The sequence below is a fragment of the Sus scrofa genome, chromosome 6 (assembly GCF_000003025.6).
Source record: "Sus scrofa isolate TJ Tabasco breed Duroc chromosome 6, Sscrofa11.1, whole genome shotgun sequence".
In the NCBI taxonomy this organism is placed as follows: domain Eukaryota; kingdom Metazoa; phylum Chordata; class Mammalia; order Artiodactyla; family Suidae; genus Sus; species Sus scrofa.
Genome location: NC_010448.4, coordinates 77598188 through 77612692, shown reverse-complemented (window position 1 = coordinate 77612692; position 14505 = coordinate 77598188). Strand labels below are relative to the sequence as shown.

The 14505-nt window shown below is 49.1% G+C and overlaps 1 protein-coding gene across 1 annotated transcript in view; it reads left to right on the top strand.

Annotated features, from left to right (window-relative positions):
• The window catches only part of UBR4 (ubiquitin protein ligase E3 component n-recognin 4), a 139583-nt gene that overhangs the window by 95299 nt on the left and 29779 nt on the right, over positions 1-14505 (top strand). Inside the window, 15 exon segments of the mRNA XM_021095464.1 lie at positions 17-142; positions 256-384; positions 1396-1654; positions 1657-1738; positions 3599-3689; positions 4030-4114; positions 4267-4394; positions 7356-7485; positions 7608-7765; positions 8490-8599; positions 9282-9423; positions 10254-10335; positions 10667-10840; positions 12894-13015; positions 14211-14408. Coding sequence (XP_020951123.1) covers positions 17-142; positions 256-384; positions 1396-1654; positions 1657-1738; positions 3599-3689; positions 4030-4114; positions 4267-4394; positions 7356-7485; positions 7608-7765; positions 8490-8599; positions 9282-9423; positions 10254-10335; positions 10667-10840; positions 12894-13015; positions 14211-14408 — 2016 coding nt within the window.

Sequence of the window (14505 nt, the reverse complement as noted above, 5' to 3'; positions counted from 1 at the left end):
GTCTCTCCCTGCTTAGGCCGTTTCCAACATCAACACTCTTCTAGACAAAGCTGACCGTGTGTATCACCAGCTGATGGGACATCGGCCTCAGCTGGAGAATCTGCTCTGCAAAGTGAACGAGGCAGCTCCCGAGAAGCCGCAGGTAATGACTGCAAGCTGGAGGGGCATGTGAAGAGGGTTCTGGGTCAGAATCAGCCTGCCCTTGGGGAGACCGTCTCAGGGTGCAAGGCTGACAGCTTACCTCTTGCGTTGCAGGATGACTCGGGCACGGCCGGGGGCATCAGTTCCACTTCAGCCAGTGTGAATCGTTACATCCTGCAGTTGGCGCAGGAATACTGTGGAGACTGCAAGAACTCTTTCGATGAACTTTCCAAAATCATTCAGGTAGAGATGGGAGCACCCTGAGAGTGTTTTGTTGTGTGTTATCCATATTGTTTTCTTTTCTTTTTCTTTTCTTTTTAGGGTCACACCCATGGCATATGGAGGTTCCCAGGGATCGAATCAGAGCTGTAGCTACTGGCCTACACCACAGCCACGGCAATACAGGATCTGAACTGTGGTATACAGCCCACGGCAACCCGGATTCCTTAACCCGGCAAGGCCGGGAATCAAACCTGCATCCTCATGGATACTAGTCAGATTGGTTTCCACTGAACTACAGCGGTAACGCATCCATATTGTTTTCAAAGCAATTCTTTGCTCTCACCCAGAAGTTCAGCCCTGTCGGTGCCGGGTCCAGCTGAGAAGACAAGAGTCCGAGTGGCTGGCGCACAGCTTCTCACCCACTGCAGTTTCTGGTGCTCGGCTGAGAGCCGAGTTCATTCCAGAAAACAGATTCATGAAGATTATGACAGATCTCTTTTTCTTGACTGTTTACAACTTAGCTTTTACTAGAGGTGTTACTGGTTTCAAATTCTGTTTCTGCTTTTCCTAATATAGATGTTTGTAGGCTGGTAGGTAGAGCTCACCACCTCCAGGCCACCAGGGCAGGCCCTATGGTGGATGGAAAGTTACAGACCTCACCTCCGCAGCGTGGAAGGCTGGCACAGACAAGAGCAGCCAGGGTCCTTGTCCCCAGAATTGCTGGCGTGCCGTCTTGCTGTGTGTCCCTGTGTTTCTGCTTTGTTCTTTATGAGACAGCGTTACAGGGGAGTTAAGGGTATGTGCCTACAATCAGAGGCTGAGTTCTAACACCACCACTTATCTTGGTCAAGCCAACCCCTCTAAGCTTGGTCCTCCTCTGTAAAATGGGGATAAAGTACCTGGTAAGGTTATCAAGAAGGTTAAATTAAATAATGCATATCAAGTGTTTTTTCAAACCAAAGCTAATTTCAAGTTAATTTCCTCCTTTTAATTGCTAATTTCTTCCTCTTTTGTCTAATTTTTTCTGCTTAGAAAGTTTTTGCTTCACGCAAGGAGTTGTTGGAATATGACCTGCAGCAGAGAGAAGCAGCCACCAAGTCATCCAGGACCTCTGTGCAGCCCACCTTCACCGCCAGCCAGTACCGTGCCCTGTCCGTCCTGGGCTGTGGCCACACATCCTCCACCAAGTGCTATGGCTGCGCTTCGGCCGTCACCGAACACTGTATCACGCTGCTCCGGGCCCTGGCCACCAACCCCGCCCTGAGGCACATCCTCGTCTCCCAGGGCCTTATCCGGAGCTCTTTGATTACAATCTTCGCCGAGGCTCCGCTGCCATGCGGGAGGAGGTCCGCCAGCTCATGTGCCTCCTGACTCGGTCAGAGCCAGCACCTCGACAATGACGGGGCTAGTCGGTCCTACTGCCACTGGGGGTGGGGGCAGTAGCAGTGCTGGGAGGCGTTGTGCTTCTTGCTGCCTGACAGGTTAGCTAGCTCATCATAGAGGGAAACAAATGCGAAGACATCCAGGGAGAGATGAGAGAACTTGAGTGCATTCGAAGCCCCAGTTTCCTCGGAGGTAGTTTAAGTGGCTTGTGCTTTGTTGGTTCCAGTGAGGTGTGCTGAGGAAATAGTTTCTGAGTTGTGGTGGTAGAGGAGAAGGGAGTGACCGGCCGCCTGGACTCGGGGCTCAAAGAGCAGACAGTCAGAGCCCTGAAGCCTAGTGCTTAAGGCTGGGGCTCTGGGTCAGAAAGATCCAGAGGCTGGTACTTGTGCCTTGGACGGATTATTTAACTCTTTGAGCCTGAGGTTTTCTTATCTGAAAAGTATCGCTAATAGCAAATACCTTAAAGGCTCATGGTGAGGCTGGAATAGCATAGTTTGTGTGAGTAGTAACTCCTGTCTGTGGAGTTCTTAGTATACACCAATACAGTACCCACAATTGGATATGGAGCATTTACCGGGTAGGTGGTATAAGTTGTGGAACATAATAGATGGTTGGGAAGCATTACTTGCTGTTTTGTTTTGTTTTGTTTTCTTGTCTTGTCTTTTTAGGGCCACACTGGCAGCACATGGAGGTTCCCAGGCTAGGGGTTGAATCGAGCTACAGCTACCAGCCTACGCCACAGCCATAGTAACGCAGGATCTGAGCTGCGTTAGCGACTTACGCCGCAGCTCACGGCAACGCTGGATCCTTAACCCACTGAGTGAGGCCAGGAATCGAATCTGCATCCTCATGGATCCTAGTTGGGTTCGTTAAATGCTGAGCCACGACGGGAACTCCTTACTTGCTGTTTTATTTGTTCATTCATTTAAGAAATATTTATTGACCATCTGTTGATTGCCAGGCACTGTTTTAGACTCAGAAGATGTAGTGGTCGGTGAAACAAAGTTCCTACACTCATGTCGCCTACATTCTAGAGGGGAGGTCGGCAGTAAACAGATAATTACGCAATATAGTGTCGGTGTCAGAGGTGAAGAGAAGTGAGGCTGGGATTTGCCATTCCACGTCCCTGATTGTGTGTGGGGTTGCTGCATAGGATAAGTGGTCAAGGACAACCTGAGGGGTGATGGTTGAGCAGAGACCTGTGTGGGGTAGAGGGGGCATTGCCATGCAGCTGTTGAGGGCATGACTGCACACAGAGGAAAGAGCAGGGGGCAGGGGCAGCCAGGAGGCCCATGTGGCTGAAGTGAAGGGGCCGTCGGGGAAACGGGAGGGGAGTTAGATCCTGTAGGGTCCAACTGTAAGGACGTTGGGTTTTATTCAAAACAAGCTGGGAAGCTAGAAAGTGCTGTGACACAATTGGTGGGTTTTTAAAAATTATTCATATAGACATTACTACAAAGGGGCATAGATGGGAAATGTGGATGCCTCGTGGGAAGTGAAGTTGGGGCAGTTGGAGAAGATGAGGAAAGAGTGGCCGGGACTGAGAGTGGACACCTGGGTCTCCCGGAGACTGTGACACACCAGGCAGTGTCTGGGGACTCAGCAGCCTGGGCTGTGGGCTGGGGAGCAAACCCCCGTGTGCTGGTGCTCCTCTGCCCTCAGCCAGTGTCTCCTCCCGGGAAAGGTGCTGTGGCCTGGCCTCTTTCTCACACAGCAGGGTTTGGGGGCCGGGGGGGCCGATGTGTGGCCTTGCCCTGGGGAGGCGAGGTAGCCCTAGACAGTGATCCCTTTTCCCTGGGCTCCTCACGTGCAGCGTTGGTGAGTAACAGGGCTCCTTTCCCTGCCTCCCCAGAGACAATCCGGAAGCCACTCAGCAAATGAACGACCTGATTATTGGCAAAGTCTCCACAGCCCTGAAGGGCCACTGGGCCAACCCTGATCTGGTGAGCAGGCCAGCCGAGCACTCAGACTCCTCTCTCACGCTCCTTCCTTCCCGGCTTCCTCCCTGCCCCTCCCCTTGTGGTGACTGAGGAGGGCGGGGGCAGCACGTTTGCAGAGCGCACGTCCCAGAATGGTTTCCCCACATCAGGGCCAACCTCAGAGAAGAGAAGCAGGCACCCAGCCCTGTGGAGGGTCTCTAGCTCTCCTTTCTCTCTGATGGGCCACCTGCCATCAGCTGGTTTAGTTCCGAGTCCCTGGATTAGAGCTGGGACGTGAGCCCTGGTCCTGGGCTCAGCCCTCCGGACCCTCCTCCTCTCATGTCTCTTCCTGTCGGCCTTCTAGGCAAGTAGCCTCCAGTATGAGATGCTGTTGCTGACAGACTCCATCTCGAAGGAGGACAGCTGCTGGGAGCTCCGCTTACGCTGTGGTGAGTTTGGGGGGACATCAGGTTGGTGGCTTTCCAGAGAAAGGAGAGGAGGTTCAGGGTGCGGTTCTGGGCGCAGAGCAGGAGAGGGCATGGAAGCTGCGCTGGGCCGGCCTCGCTGCAGCCAGGGTGACGTGTCTGTGGGCCTTTCCCAGCGCTCAGCCTCTTCCTCATGGCCGTGAACATCAAGACCCCCGTGGTCGTGGAGAACATCACCCTCATGTGCCTGCGGATCCTGCAGAAGCTGATTAAACCCCCGGCTCCGACCAGCAAGAAGAACAAGGTACTGGACCCAGAGGGTGGGGCGGGGCGGCAGCCCCTGCGGGCCCCAGCCAGCGCCTGCCCTGCCTCTTACAGGCCTCTGCCCACCCTGACTCACCTTCCTTTGTGGCAGGTCCTCAGAGGTGGGTTGGGGTTTTGGGAAGGAATGTGTCTCAGTAGAAAGTCAAGAGTAAAGCAGACTTGAAAATACAAATATGAACAAAGTGTGACTGTGGAGCACGACCTCTGTCTCCAGTCAGAGGGCAAGGGCTTCTGTCCTGCCCTCGTGCCTTTGCACGTGCAGGTTTATGCACTGGTGGGAGGCCTGGGCTCTGAGGCGGACTTAAATCCCAGTTCTTCTACTCACTGACATTGTGATGTAGGCAAGTTATTTAACTTAGGTGGTTCAGTTCCCCATCTGTAAGATAGAAATCCAATTTCTGCCTTCAAGGGTTGGGAAGAATAAACGTCTTAATGCAGAACAAGTGTTCAGAGTGTCTGGGTTACATTAGTCATTAATAAATGTTAGCTGTGGCCATATGGTGTCTCCTCTGCCTAGAAAGCTCTCCTTCACTGTGTTAGCTGCTCCTTAGATGATCTGTTTCTTAGCTAGGATGGCTCTGAGCTTGAATCCAGGGTCTGTCTTACTAATATTTTTTATGTCTAGTGCATTGCATGGTTTCTAGCTTATAATAGCCACTCAGTAACTCATTAAGTGATTGACAAAAGCCACATTTTTAAATCTAAAATAGCCCAGCCTAAGATTGCCTCGCTTATCCCAGTTGTAGGCCATCACTCTTCCCCTGAGCCATGGCCGAGGCTGTCAGCCTCCTAGCCATCCTTGTAGCCCTTGGGCCAGTCTGGTTCCTGCTCCATCCTAATGGAATCCTGTGATGGGAGACAGTCTTCATTGCAGGTTTCTGAGGGGTACGCACCAGGGAGGAAGCTGAGTAGTGAACACCTTATTCCATTTTCCTTCCTTGGTCTGCCTGACAGTCTCAGAAAAGATGGGACTAGAGTTCCCGTTGTGGCTCAGCGGAAGGGAATCTGACTAGCATCCATGAGGACGCAGGTTCAATCCCAGGCCTCACTCAGTGGGTTAAGGATCAGGCATTAGTGATGTAGGTTGCAGACTCAGCTCCGATCTGGCGTGGCTGTGACCGTGCAATAGTCTAGCAGCTGCAGCTCCGATTCAACCCCTAGCCTGGGAACCTCCATGGTCCTGGGTGCAGCCCTAAAAAGACAGAGAAAAGAAAAGCAAAGACAGGACTGAGGACCGTCCTACCTAAGCCAGTGGTTCTTGATGGAAAAGAGGAACCTCATTCCCATGTAACTGTCGTTTTTTCCCCGCAGTGTGAGGTGGAAGATTTCCACAGGGTTCTTACCCTCTGAGCACTGAAGCCCAGTGTCTGTTCCTGTTTTGCTTAGTTTTAGCCTCGAAAGACCAGCAGTTCTCGAAGTTTGACTCAAAAGATCCTGGGTGTTCCCAGGACTATCAGAGAATCTGGGAGGTCCACAATATTTTCATAATTATCCTAAGGCATGATTTGCCCTTTTCACTCTTGTGGCATGTGTGCTGATGGTGCAAAATCAGTGATGGTGAGCCTGCGGGTGCTTCAGCGGGAAGGGGCGGTGGCCCCAGCTCCTCTCAGCTGTGCTCTTCACAACCGTGCAGTTTCGTCAAGACCATCCTTGATGAAGTGTTGTGATTTAATTTTAGTAACTCTCAACTCTTGAATACTAATATTCAGTGTGACAGCACAGGAGGCCTAGACAGCACGTCTGCGGAGCACTGCAGGGCCGTGGTGGTCCTGGGGAAAAGCACCTGTGTGCCTGGGATGCAAGCTGAACCAGCTGCTTCTCTCATGGCACCCCATTTGTGCCTGAAAGAAAGTTATAGACAGATTGTGGTTATTGAGAATTGGGTCTTTGGCAGACATTTTCTTGAAAAGTAAATAAGATGAGTCTGTTACTTAAAGAGGAATTGAACTCAGTGAACCAATAATGTCCAAATGACCAGTGCATGTTACTGAATCATTCATGAGTAAGAGATGAATTTTAGTGGAATGGGATCCAAAACATTTACAGATTTGGTTTCAGAGTCCACATTTTAGCCAGTCTTGAAGAACCTATAATTTGTTGAATTTTTATTTTAGCCTCAAAGAAAAAAATGTACAATTAGTTTAAAAAAAAAACTATTAAAAATTCATCTCTTTTCTAATCATATATTTGTGTGAGTTGGATGTTTTTCACATACTTCAGCTAAAGCAACATATCATAATAGTTTGAGCTCAGAGCAGGTATAAGACTCCAGTTGTCTTATTAAAATCATCTCATTAGATGATTTTAAAAATAGAAAGCAGTGCGACTCCTTTCTCTAGATTATTTTTGATTTGGAAAATGTAAAAAATGTTATTTAGGTTGAATATTTATAAATATTTCAAGAATTGCTGAACTTTCATTTTAATATAGTGCATATCAGAAGGTAGAGCCACACATTACAAGAGCTCTTTGAAGTCCTCGGTAATTTTAAAGAGTGTAATGGGGTCCTGTGGCCAAAAAGTTTGAGAACCACTGGCTTAGGGTTCTGTCTGGGCCTCTGCTGTGCAGGCTGGTTGGGATTAGTAATGGCTCTTTAAATCATGGAGGCTGCTCAGTGACCCCTTGAAGATTTATGTCTGGGAAACTGCAGATCAGCCCTGGGATAGGCATTAGAGTGTGTTAGCGTATGTGGCTGTGGGACTGTCTGTAGGAAACGCAGTCAAGATCAGTGACCCTAAGCTCAGCATGGAGATGACGCTGCTAAATTGGATCAAAATGCTCTAACAGGAACACATGGGGGGCGTAAAAGATGAGTGTGGAGCCTTCTGATCTTCTCGCCTTTGGGTACGTCCCCTTGGGTGCCAGTGCCATCGTGTTGGAGCCCCGGCTCCGGTGTGCCCTCAGGCGCTCTTACCTTGATCACCCTGCTTTCGTCCTGCAGGATGTTCCCGTCGAGGCCCTCACGACAGTTAAGCCGTACTGCAACGAGATCCACGCCCAGGCTCAACTCTGGCTCAAGAGAGACCCCAAAGCATCCTACGAAGCCTGGAAGAAGTGTCTTCCCATCAGAGGTGTCTGTCTCTTTAGGACTCGAGATATCAGTCATTCCTACCCCTGTCTCGCCAGCCCCACCGTCCCTCCTTGCCCGCCCCTTCCTTTTCCTTAGCTCTCCCTGCACCCCTTTGCCTGCCAGGGATCGATGGCAATGGGAAGTCCCCCAGCAAAACAGAGCTCCGCCATCTCTATTTGACTGAGAAGTACGTGTGGAGGTGGAAGCAGTTCCTGAGTCGCCGGGGGAAGAGGGCCTCCCCCTTGGACCTCAAGCTGGGCCATAACAACTGGCTGCGGCAAGTGAGTGACCGTCGCCTGGGCCCCTCGTCCTGCTGCACCGGCCCAGATAACGAGCAGGGTGTTCCTGCCCCTCCCATGTCTGCTCTGTTTTCTCTCTCTTTGCTATGCTTGCTTCCTTTCAACTAGGAAGTAGGTAGAGGTTCTCGGTCACAGGCACCAGCATGGTGGACTGGCCGAGACAGAACCCTTTCCTGCCCTCTCATCGAGCATGAGCTCTCTGCTCTCCTCCCTGACCACCCAGCAGACCTGAGCCTCTGCACCTCCATTCCCCTTTCTTCCACCTTTCGTATCTTCTGCGGTCCTCTTCCTCTTTCTGGCTAATGTGTTTGAAGACGAAAGCAATTATGTTTTAGAAGACTCATTTGTCCTTTGGTGTATAACATAAATGCTTGGCTTACATTGAATGTAAGTATTCAGCATGTAGCTCTCCCAAAAATAGAATTAGAGAAATCTTTGCGAAGGAAAATCCCTGCTTATCTTTTTGCCTAGTTCAGTCATCCTAGGTCTGATCACCAGACTCTTGATGGAGAAAATTTCATGAGGAAGGCAGCTCTCTAGCAGCCTCTTTCCCAGTCTGTAGCAGTCGGATCTTGTGTTAGCTGGTGATTTTTAGCTCTAACCTTTTCCCAGAGGACTTGCTCTGGATGAGTGGCAGTTGACAGGGCTGAGGGCCTGGTGAGACAGGCTGTCATCTGAGCCCGGGGCTTCTCTCCATACCCCACAGGTGCTCTTCACTCCTGCAACGCAGGCTGCACGGCAGGCCGCCTGTACCATTGTGGAAGCTCTAGCCACCATCCCCAGCCGCAAGCAGCAGGTCCTCGACCTCCTCACCAGGTACCTTTAAGGGCAGGATGGACAGCATGGTTGGACTTCATCTGCAGCCCTTCCCACTTTCCCAGGGGAATCCATACATCAGGGTGATGAGAGGCGCACCTGTGCTCTGTAACCATCTCATTCCTTGTAGAAGACCACAGAACCAAAAATGTCATAAGAAGCTGAGTTGTGGTGGTGGTAATAGAACCAGCAGCTGGTATTTTTTGGGAACTTAGGAGTGTATTAAGTGCTTGACATGCGTTATCTCATTTAATCCTTACCTGGGCTTGAAGTGGGTAATTAACTTGTTTGCTGGAAGGCAACATTGAAATCCAAGCAGTCTGATTCCAAAGGCCACATTATTGGCCACTAAACTCTGGGGGAAATTTGCCTGGTGAGTGGTTCAATCAAAAACAGTCTCGCAGCCCCAATAACCACCATCTGTATTTTGGTGCTTTGTTGTTCCAAACGTGTGTAGTTCGTTGCATTGCATTCCCAGTGTGTGTGCTCTTGAGCTTTTCCCAGGTGTAACGAATTCCCAAGTGGGGTGTTGGGGTTTTCTGAGCACCCCTGCCCCGACCCCCAAAGGAAGGGGGAGTGAAAGACAGCAGGGATGTGGAAGATGGAGGGAACAGAGTGGAACTGTCACGACTGTTCGAGCCATTTGAGTTGGCTCTCAGTGCGCTGTCTCTCTCACTGGCAGTTACCTGGACGAGCTGAGCGTAGCCGGGGAGTGTGCTGCCGAGTACTTGGCTCTCTATCAGAAGCTCATCACTTCAGCTCACTGGAAAGTCTACCTGGCAGCTCGGGGAGTCCTGCCCTATGTGGGCAACCTCATCACCAAGGTATCTCCCCATCCAGGAGAGCCCCTTCCCTGCTCTGCTTTCACTCTGCTCTTTCACTACTTAAACTTTGTGGTGTTCTTGAATGCCAAGAAGTGTTTGTTGAAAATGCAGGCGTACCTCGATTTATTGTGCTTTGCAAATACTGCCTTTTTTTTTTCCTGCAACCATGGTGCATGGAAGTTCCTGGGCCTGGAATCAAACCCATGCCACAGCTTCAGCAATGCTGGATCTGTAACCTGCACCACACAAGAACCTCGGGTTTTTTGGGTTTTTTTTGTTTTGTTTTTTAAATAAATTGAAGGTTTGTGGCAACCCTGACTACTGGTGCCATTTTCGCAACAGCATTGTTTTTTTTAATTGAAGTGTCTGCTTGTTTTTTTATTTAAAAAATTTTTTTCTGTTTTATTTTTTCAGACATAACACTTACCTAGATTATGCTAGAGTGTAACCATATCTTTTATATGCACTGGGAAACCAAAAGGAACTTGTGTGACTTACTTTATTGTGATCGTTACTTTTTTGCAGTGGCCTGGAACTGAACCTGCAATATTTCCCAGGTCTGCCTATAGTATTTTTGTGACTTTGTTGTTCTTATCCTAAGGATATAGCCATCTGTTGAGGGCATTAGGACTTTTCTCCATTATTAAGCAGTTCCCTAACATCCTTGCAGCTGATCTTGGCTTCTCTGGGAAAGGAGTTTTGTGAAGGGTCGGTTTGAAAGACTGTAGAATAAAAAGGTGGGCTACAATTGTAGTCCCTGGCCCAGGAGTGGAGGTGACCCATGTTGTTGGCAGTGCCATCACACTGACTGTGCTTATCGTTCTGTTTAGGAAATAGCCCGCTTGTTGGCCCTGGAGGAGGCCACCCTGAGCACGGATCTGCAGCAGGGCTATGCCCTCAAAAGTCTCACAGGTAGAGAGAGCCTCCTGGCCCTTCCGTTAGGGCACCCACCCTGGGTATAGTTTGGGGCTGACCCTTAGTCCCTTGGGCGCTGAGACTGATTCTTCCCTCTCGTGGTGACCATACTGCCCTTATAAATTCTCCGTTTTTCTCCTCGTTGATGGGTTGACAGTTTTGAGCAGCCATTGGCCATTGACCGGTTCACGTCATTGAGCACCTGCTCTGTGCCAAGCATGGTGTTTCCCTGCTTCTGAGTTGCCTTTGCTGTTGTTTGAAGACAGGGGCCTTCTTTGCTTATACTCTCATGCCGAGCTCTTGTTGCAACTTTTTCCTGTCCCTGCAGGCCTTCTCTCCTCCTTCGTTGAGGTGGAGTCCATCAAAAGGCACTTTAAAAGTCGCTTGGTGGGTACTGTGCTGAACGGATACCTGTGCCTTCGGAAGCTGGTGGTGCAGAGGACCAAGCTGATCGACGAGACCCAGGACATGCTGCTGGAGATGCTGGAGGACATGACCACAGGTAGCACCGAGGACATTTGCTCGAGACTCTTAGTTCTCGGGGTTGGAAAATTCCAGAGCTGGGCTCCGTCAATTTGAACTTTTTATATTGGGCACATAGTGCAGGCAGAGGTCACAGATTCTGGGATTGGTGTCTGTCTTTCATTGGTTCTGGAAGCCTCTCAGCCATTGTCTCTTCAGTTGCCTCTGCTCTTTTCTCTCTGCGTGTCCTTGTGGAACTCCACTCTCACTCTTCATCCATATGTCTTCCCCCCTCTTTCATTGTGTCCATCTCATTGTATCTTTATGCTCATGTTGGGTAATTTCTTCCACTCCGTACCGTATCATTCAGTTCATTAATTTCTTTCTTCACGCTCTGTTATCTGTTTAATCTACCCATTGAATTCTTGTAGTTCTATACAGATACTGCAGTTTGCCATTTTTACTGACATTTCATACCCTTTTATAGTCTTTCAGCATAGCAGACATTGCTGTATTTAATAATTCTACAATTGGAAATATGTATTGATCTAATTCTGTTGTTATTCTGGCTCTTGCTTATGGTGCCTTAAATCTTTTTGCATTTATGATTTTTTTTTTTTTTTCCCCACTGTGAGCACACGTTTTGGGGGGTTTGTTTATCTGTAGAAATTCTTCAGGATCCAAGTCAAAGATGGGATTTTCCAGAGAAGATTTGTAACTGCTTTTTTGAGGTGTCTCAGGGCACAGCCATTCCAGGGCCACTGTAACAAAGTTCTGAACTTAGAACTTTTAAGACCTCATAGGTAGTTTGAGCCACAAGTTCCTGTGAGGGGAAGAAGCGTGTTATGAGTTCTCAGAGGAGATTCCCTCCCCCCGCCCCGCCCCCCATTCAATGCTGCATTTTTTTAAGGAAAGATAATTTTCTTTCATTGATTTGCTTGGGGGAAAGGATCAGTTATTTTTAGTCAACCCTTATACCGAGGGTATAGTTCTTTTGGGGTACCAGATTACATGCATGTGTATAGAAAGGTGTTCCAGACAGACTGTCCACCTTGGCAGATTTGGGGCTTCATAGTCAGTTCTCAAATCCTGGAAGGTTGTAGAAACCAAAGCTCATGGGAAAAATTAGCCTCGGTGCTTTGCTAACCTCCCTGGCTTCCTGATTTTTCTTTCTTTTTTTTTTTTTTTTTTTTTTTTTGCTTTTTAGGGCCACACCCATGGCATACGGAGATTCCCAGGCTAGGGGTCGAATCGGAGTTACTGCTGCTGGCTGCTGGCCTACGACACAGCCACAGCAACACCAGATCAGACCCTCGTCTGCAACCTATACCACAGCTTAGGGCAACACCGGATTCTTAACCCACTGAGTGAAGCAAGGGATTGAACCCGCAACCGCATGGTTCCTAGTCGGATTCATTTCCCCTGTGCTGAGACAGGAACTCCCTGGTTTTTCTTAATTTTGGAGCCGTGGTTTTTCTTTACTAGTGTGGCAGATACCCTTTTATTCAATATTTTAAATTGTTTTTAAGTGGAGGAGTGGAAGTAGGTCAGGGAACATAGTCTGTTCTGATGCCAGACATAGATGTCCTTCTGGTGCCGTCTTCAGCTGCCATGCTGAGCTGGTTTGTGACTGTCAACTGGACCCTTTTCAAGAGCGTGTTACTTGCTTGTATGATTTGAAGTAATTTCTTTGGCTTATAGAGGGTAATCTACCTAACATTGAAAACGATAATTTCCTTTTGATTTGACTGGAATGCAATTAGCATCATTATTTAACATTTTTGAGTACCTATTTTGGGCAAGAAGATGCAAGGTTATAATTCTGACAGGGAGTAAGACATGTACACAGTTAATTGTGATGCTCCGTGTTGACTTGGGTGTTAAGGCTTTCAAGTGGGATATGGGCTGAGGGTAAGAATCAGTCAGCTTCAAGTTTCCAATTGAAATAATGGTATTGCCATGTAGGATATTTAAAGACTTCCTAGGCAGAGAGAATCTGTCTGTCCGTCATGGAATTTCAGCTAAAGTCTCATCTTAGTGTCTGTGTGTGAAGCCTTTTTCCCAACTGACTTGGCCGCATTGATTTCTGGCAGGTACAGAGTCGGAAACCAAAGCCTTCATGGCCGTGTGCATTGAAACAGCCAAGCGCTACAATCTGGATGACTACCGCACTCCCGTCTTCATCTTTGAGAGGCTCTGCAGCATCATTTATCCCGTAAGCATAAGCAGTGGTGCGTCCCGTGGGTCTCTGGGTCTCAGCATGAGCCATCCTGCCATGAAGCCTCTGGGTGATTCTTTATAGTCATGGTAATCTTCCCAGCTGTGGCCCACGTAGTGTTTTTGGAAGCTCCACTGATAAAGCAGAAGCAACCTCGTCATCTTCATGTTCCTGAGGATGGGGAATCTGAAGACCTTCCTTGGTCTTATTTCTTAGATTGAAAATCAAAATCTTTTTTTCTAGCTAGGTCTGACCTCCCCTTGCCAAAGTCCTATTGCTTAGCAGTCCAGTATGCTATGAAAGAAGCACCACTGACTTAGCGGGTTAAGAACCCGACTAGTATCCATGAGGATGCGTGTTCGATCCCTGGCCTTGCTCAGTGGAATAAGGATCTGGCATTGCCACCAGCTGGGGCGTAGGTCGCAGGTGTGGCTGTGGATAGGCCTGCAGCTGCAGCTTTGATTTGACCTCTAGCCCGGGAACTTCCATATGTGGCTCTAAAAGGAGGGGGACGGGGGAGAAGACAACTTGGAGCTAGAACACAAAGAAATGTTCCCTCTCTTCCTTCTTTCCCCACCCATATTTTGTGTGTGTGTGTGTGTGTGTGTGTGTGTGTGTGTTCGTTCGTTCCCTAGCGTGAACTGTGTGGAAGCCTGGTATGATCCAGAGATCTCCTGCTGGCTGGCATTGAGGGAGCATGAAAACACCAGCATTCTCTTAACGATGAGAGATCTTGGCGGTGGGGCACGCCTGAATATTGTGTCATAGAGAAGACCCTTTTCTTGACTGGAGGGTCACCAGCGACACAGTCATGTGGCCCCAGATTGGTTAGTATCGCCTGAGATGAGCAGGAGAAAACCCCTCTTTCCTCATTTCAGCAGTACAGCTTTCATGGGTTACTCCTCATGATTATTTTGTGAGGCTTTCTCTTGTAATCCACTGTTAAGTTTCAGAACAGAGAGGATGGTTGATATTTAAGGTTGTTTGAGGTACATTTGGATTTTTGGAATCACCTCTGAGCTTCCTGTCCTTTATATCTGTAAGTGCGTAAGGAGCTGGCTGAGTTGGGTGTGTTTGCCTCAGAGTGTCCATGGCACAGGGTGGCACGGTCTACCTCTCAGAGGCCTCTGGTATCCCTCTGCACACATCTTCATGCCATTCCTTCTGCTGCTTCCTCCTCTCTGTCCTTTAGGAGGAGAATGAGGTCACTGAGTTCTTCGTGACCCTGGAGAAGGACCCCCAGCAAGAAGACTTCTTACAGGGCCGGATGCCTGGGAACCCGTATAGCAGCAATGAGCCGGGCATTGGGCCGCTCATGCGGGACATCAAGAACAAGATTTGCCAGGACTGTGACTTGGTGGCTCTTCTGGAGGATGACAGTGGGATGGAGGTAACAAGCCTAGGACCCCACTGCCATGGTTCAGAGCGTGGGCAGGGATCACATCCAGGTTCCTCTCCCTCAGTAGCTGATTAACCTTGGGCATCTC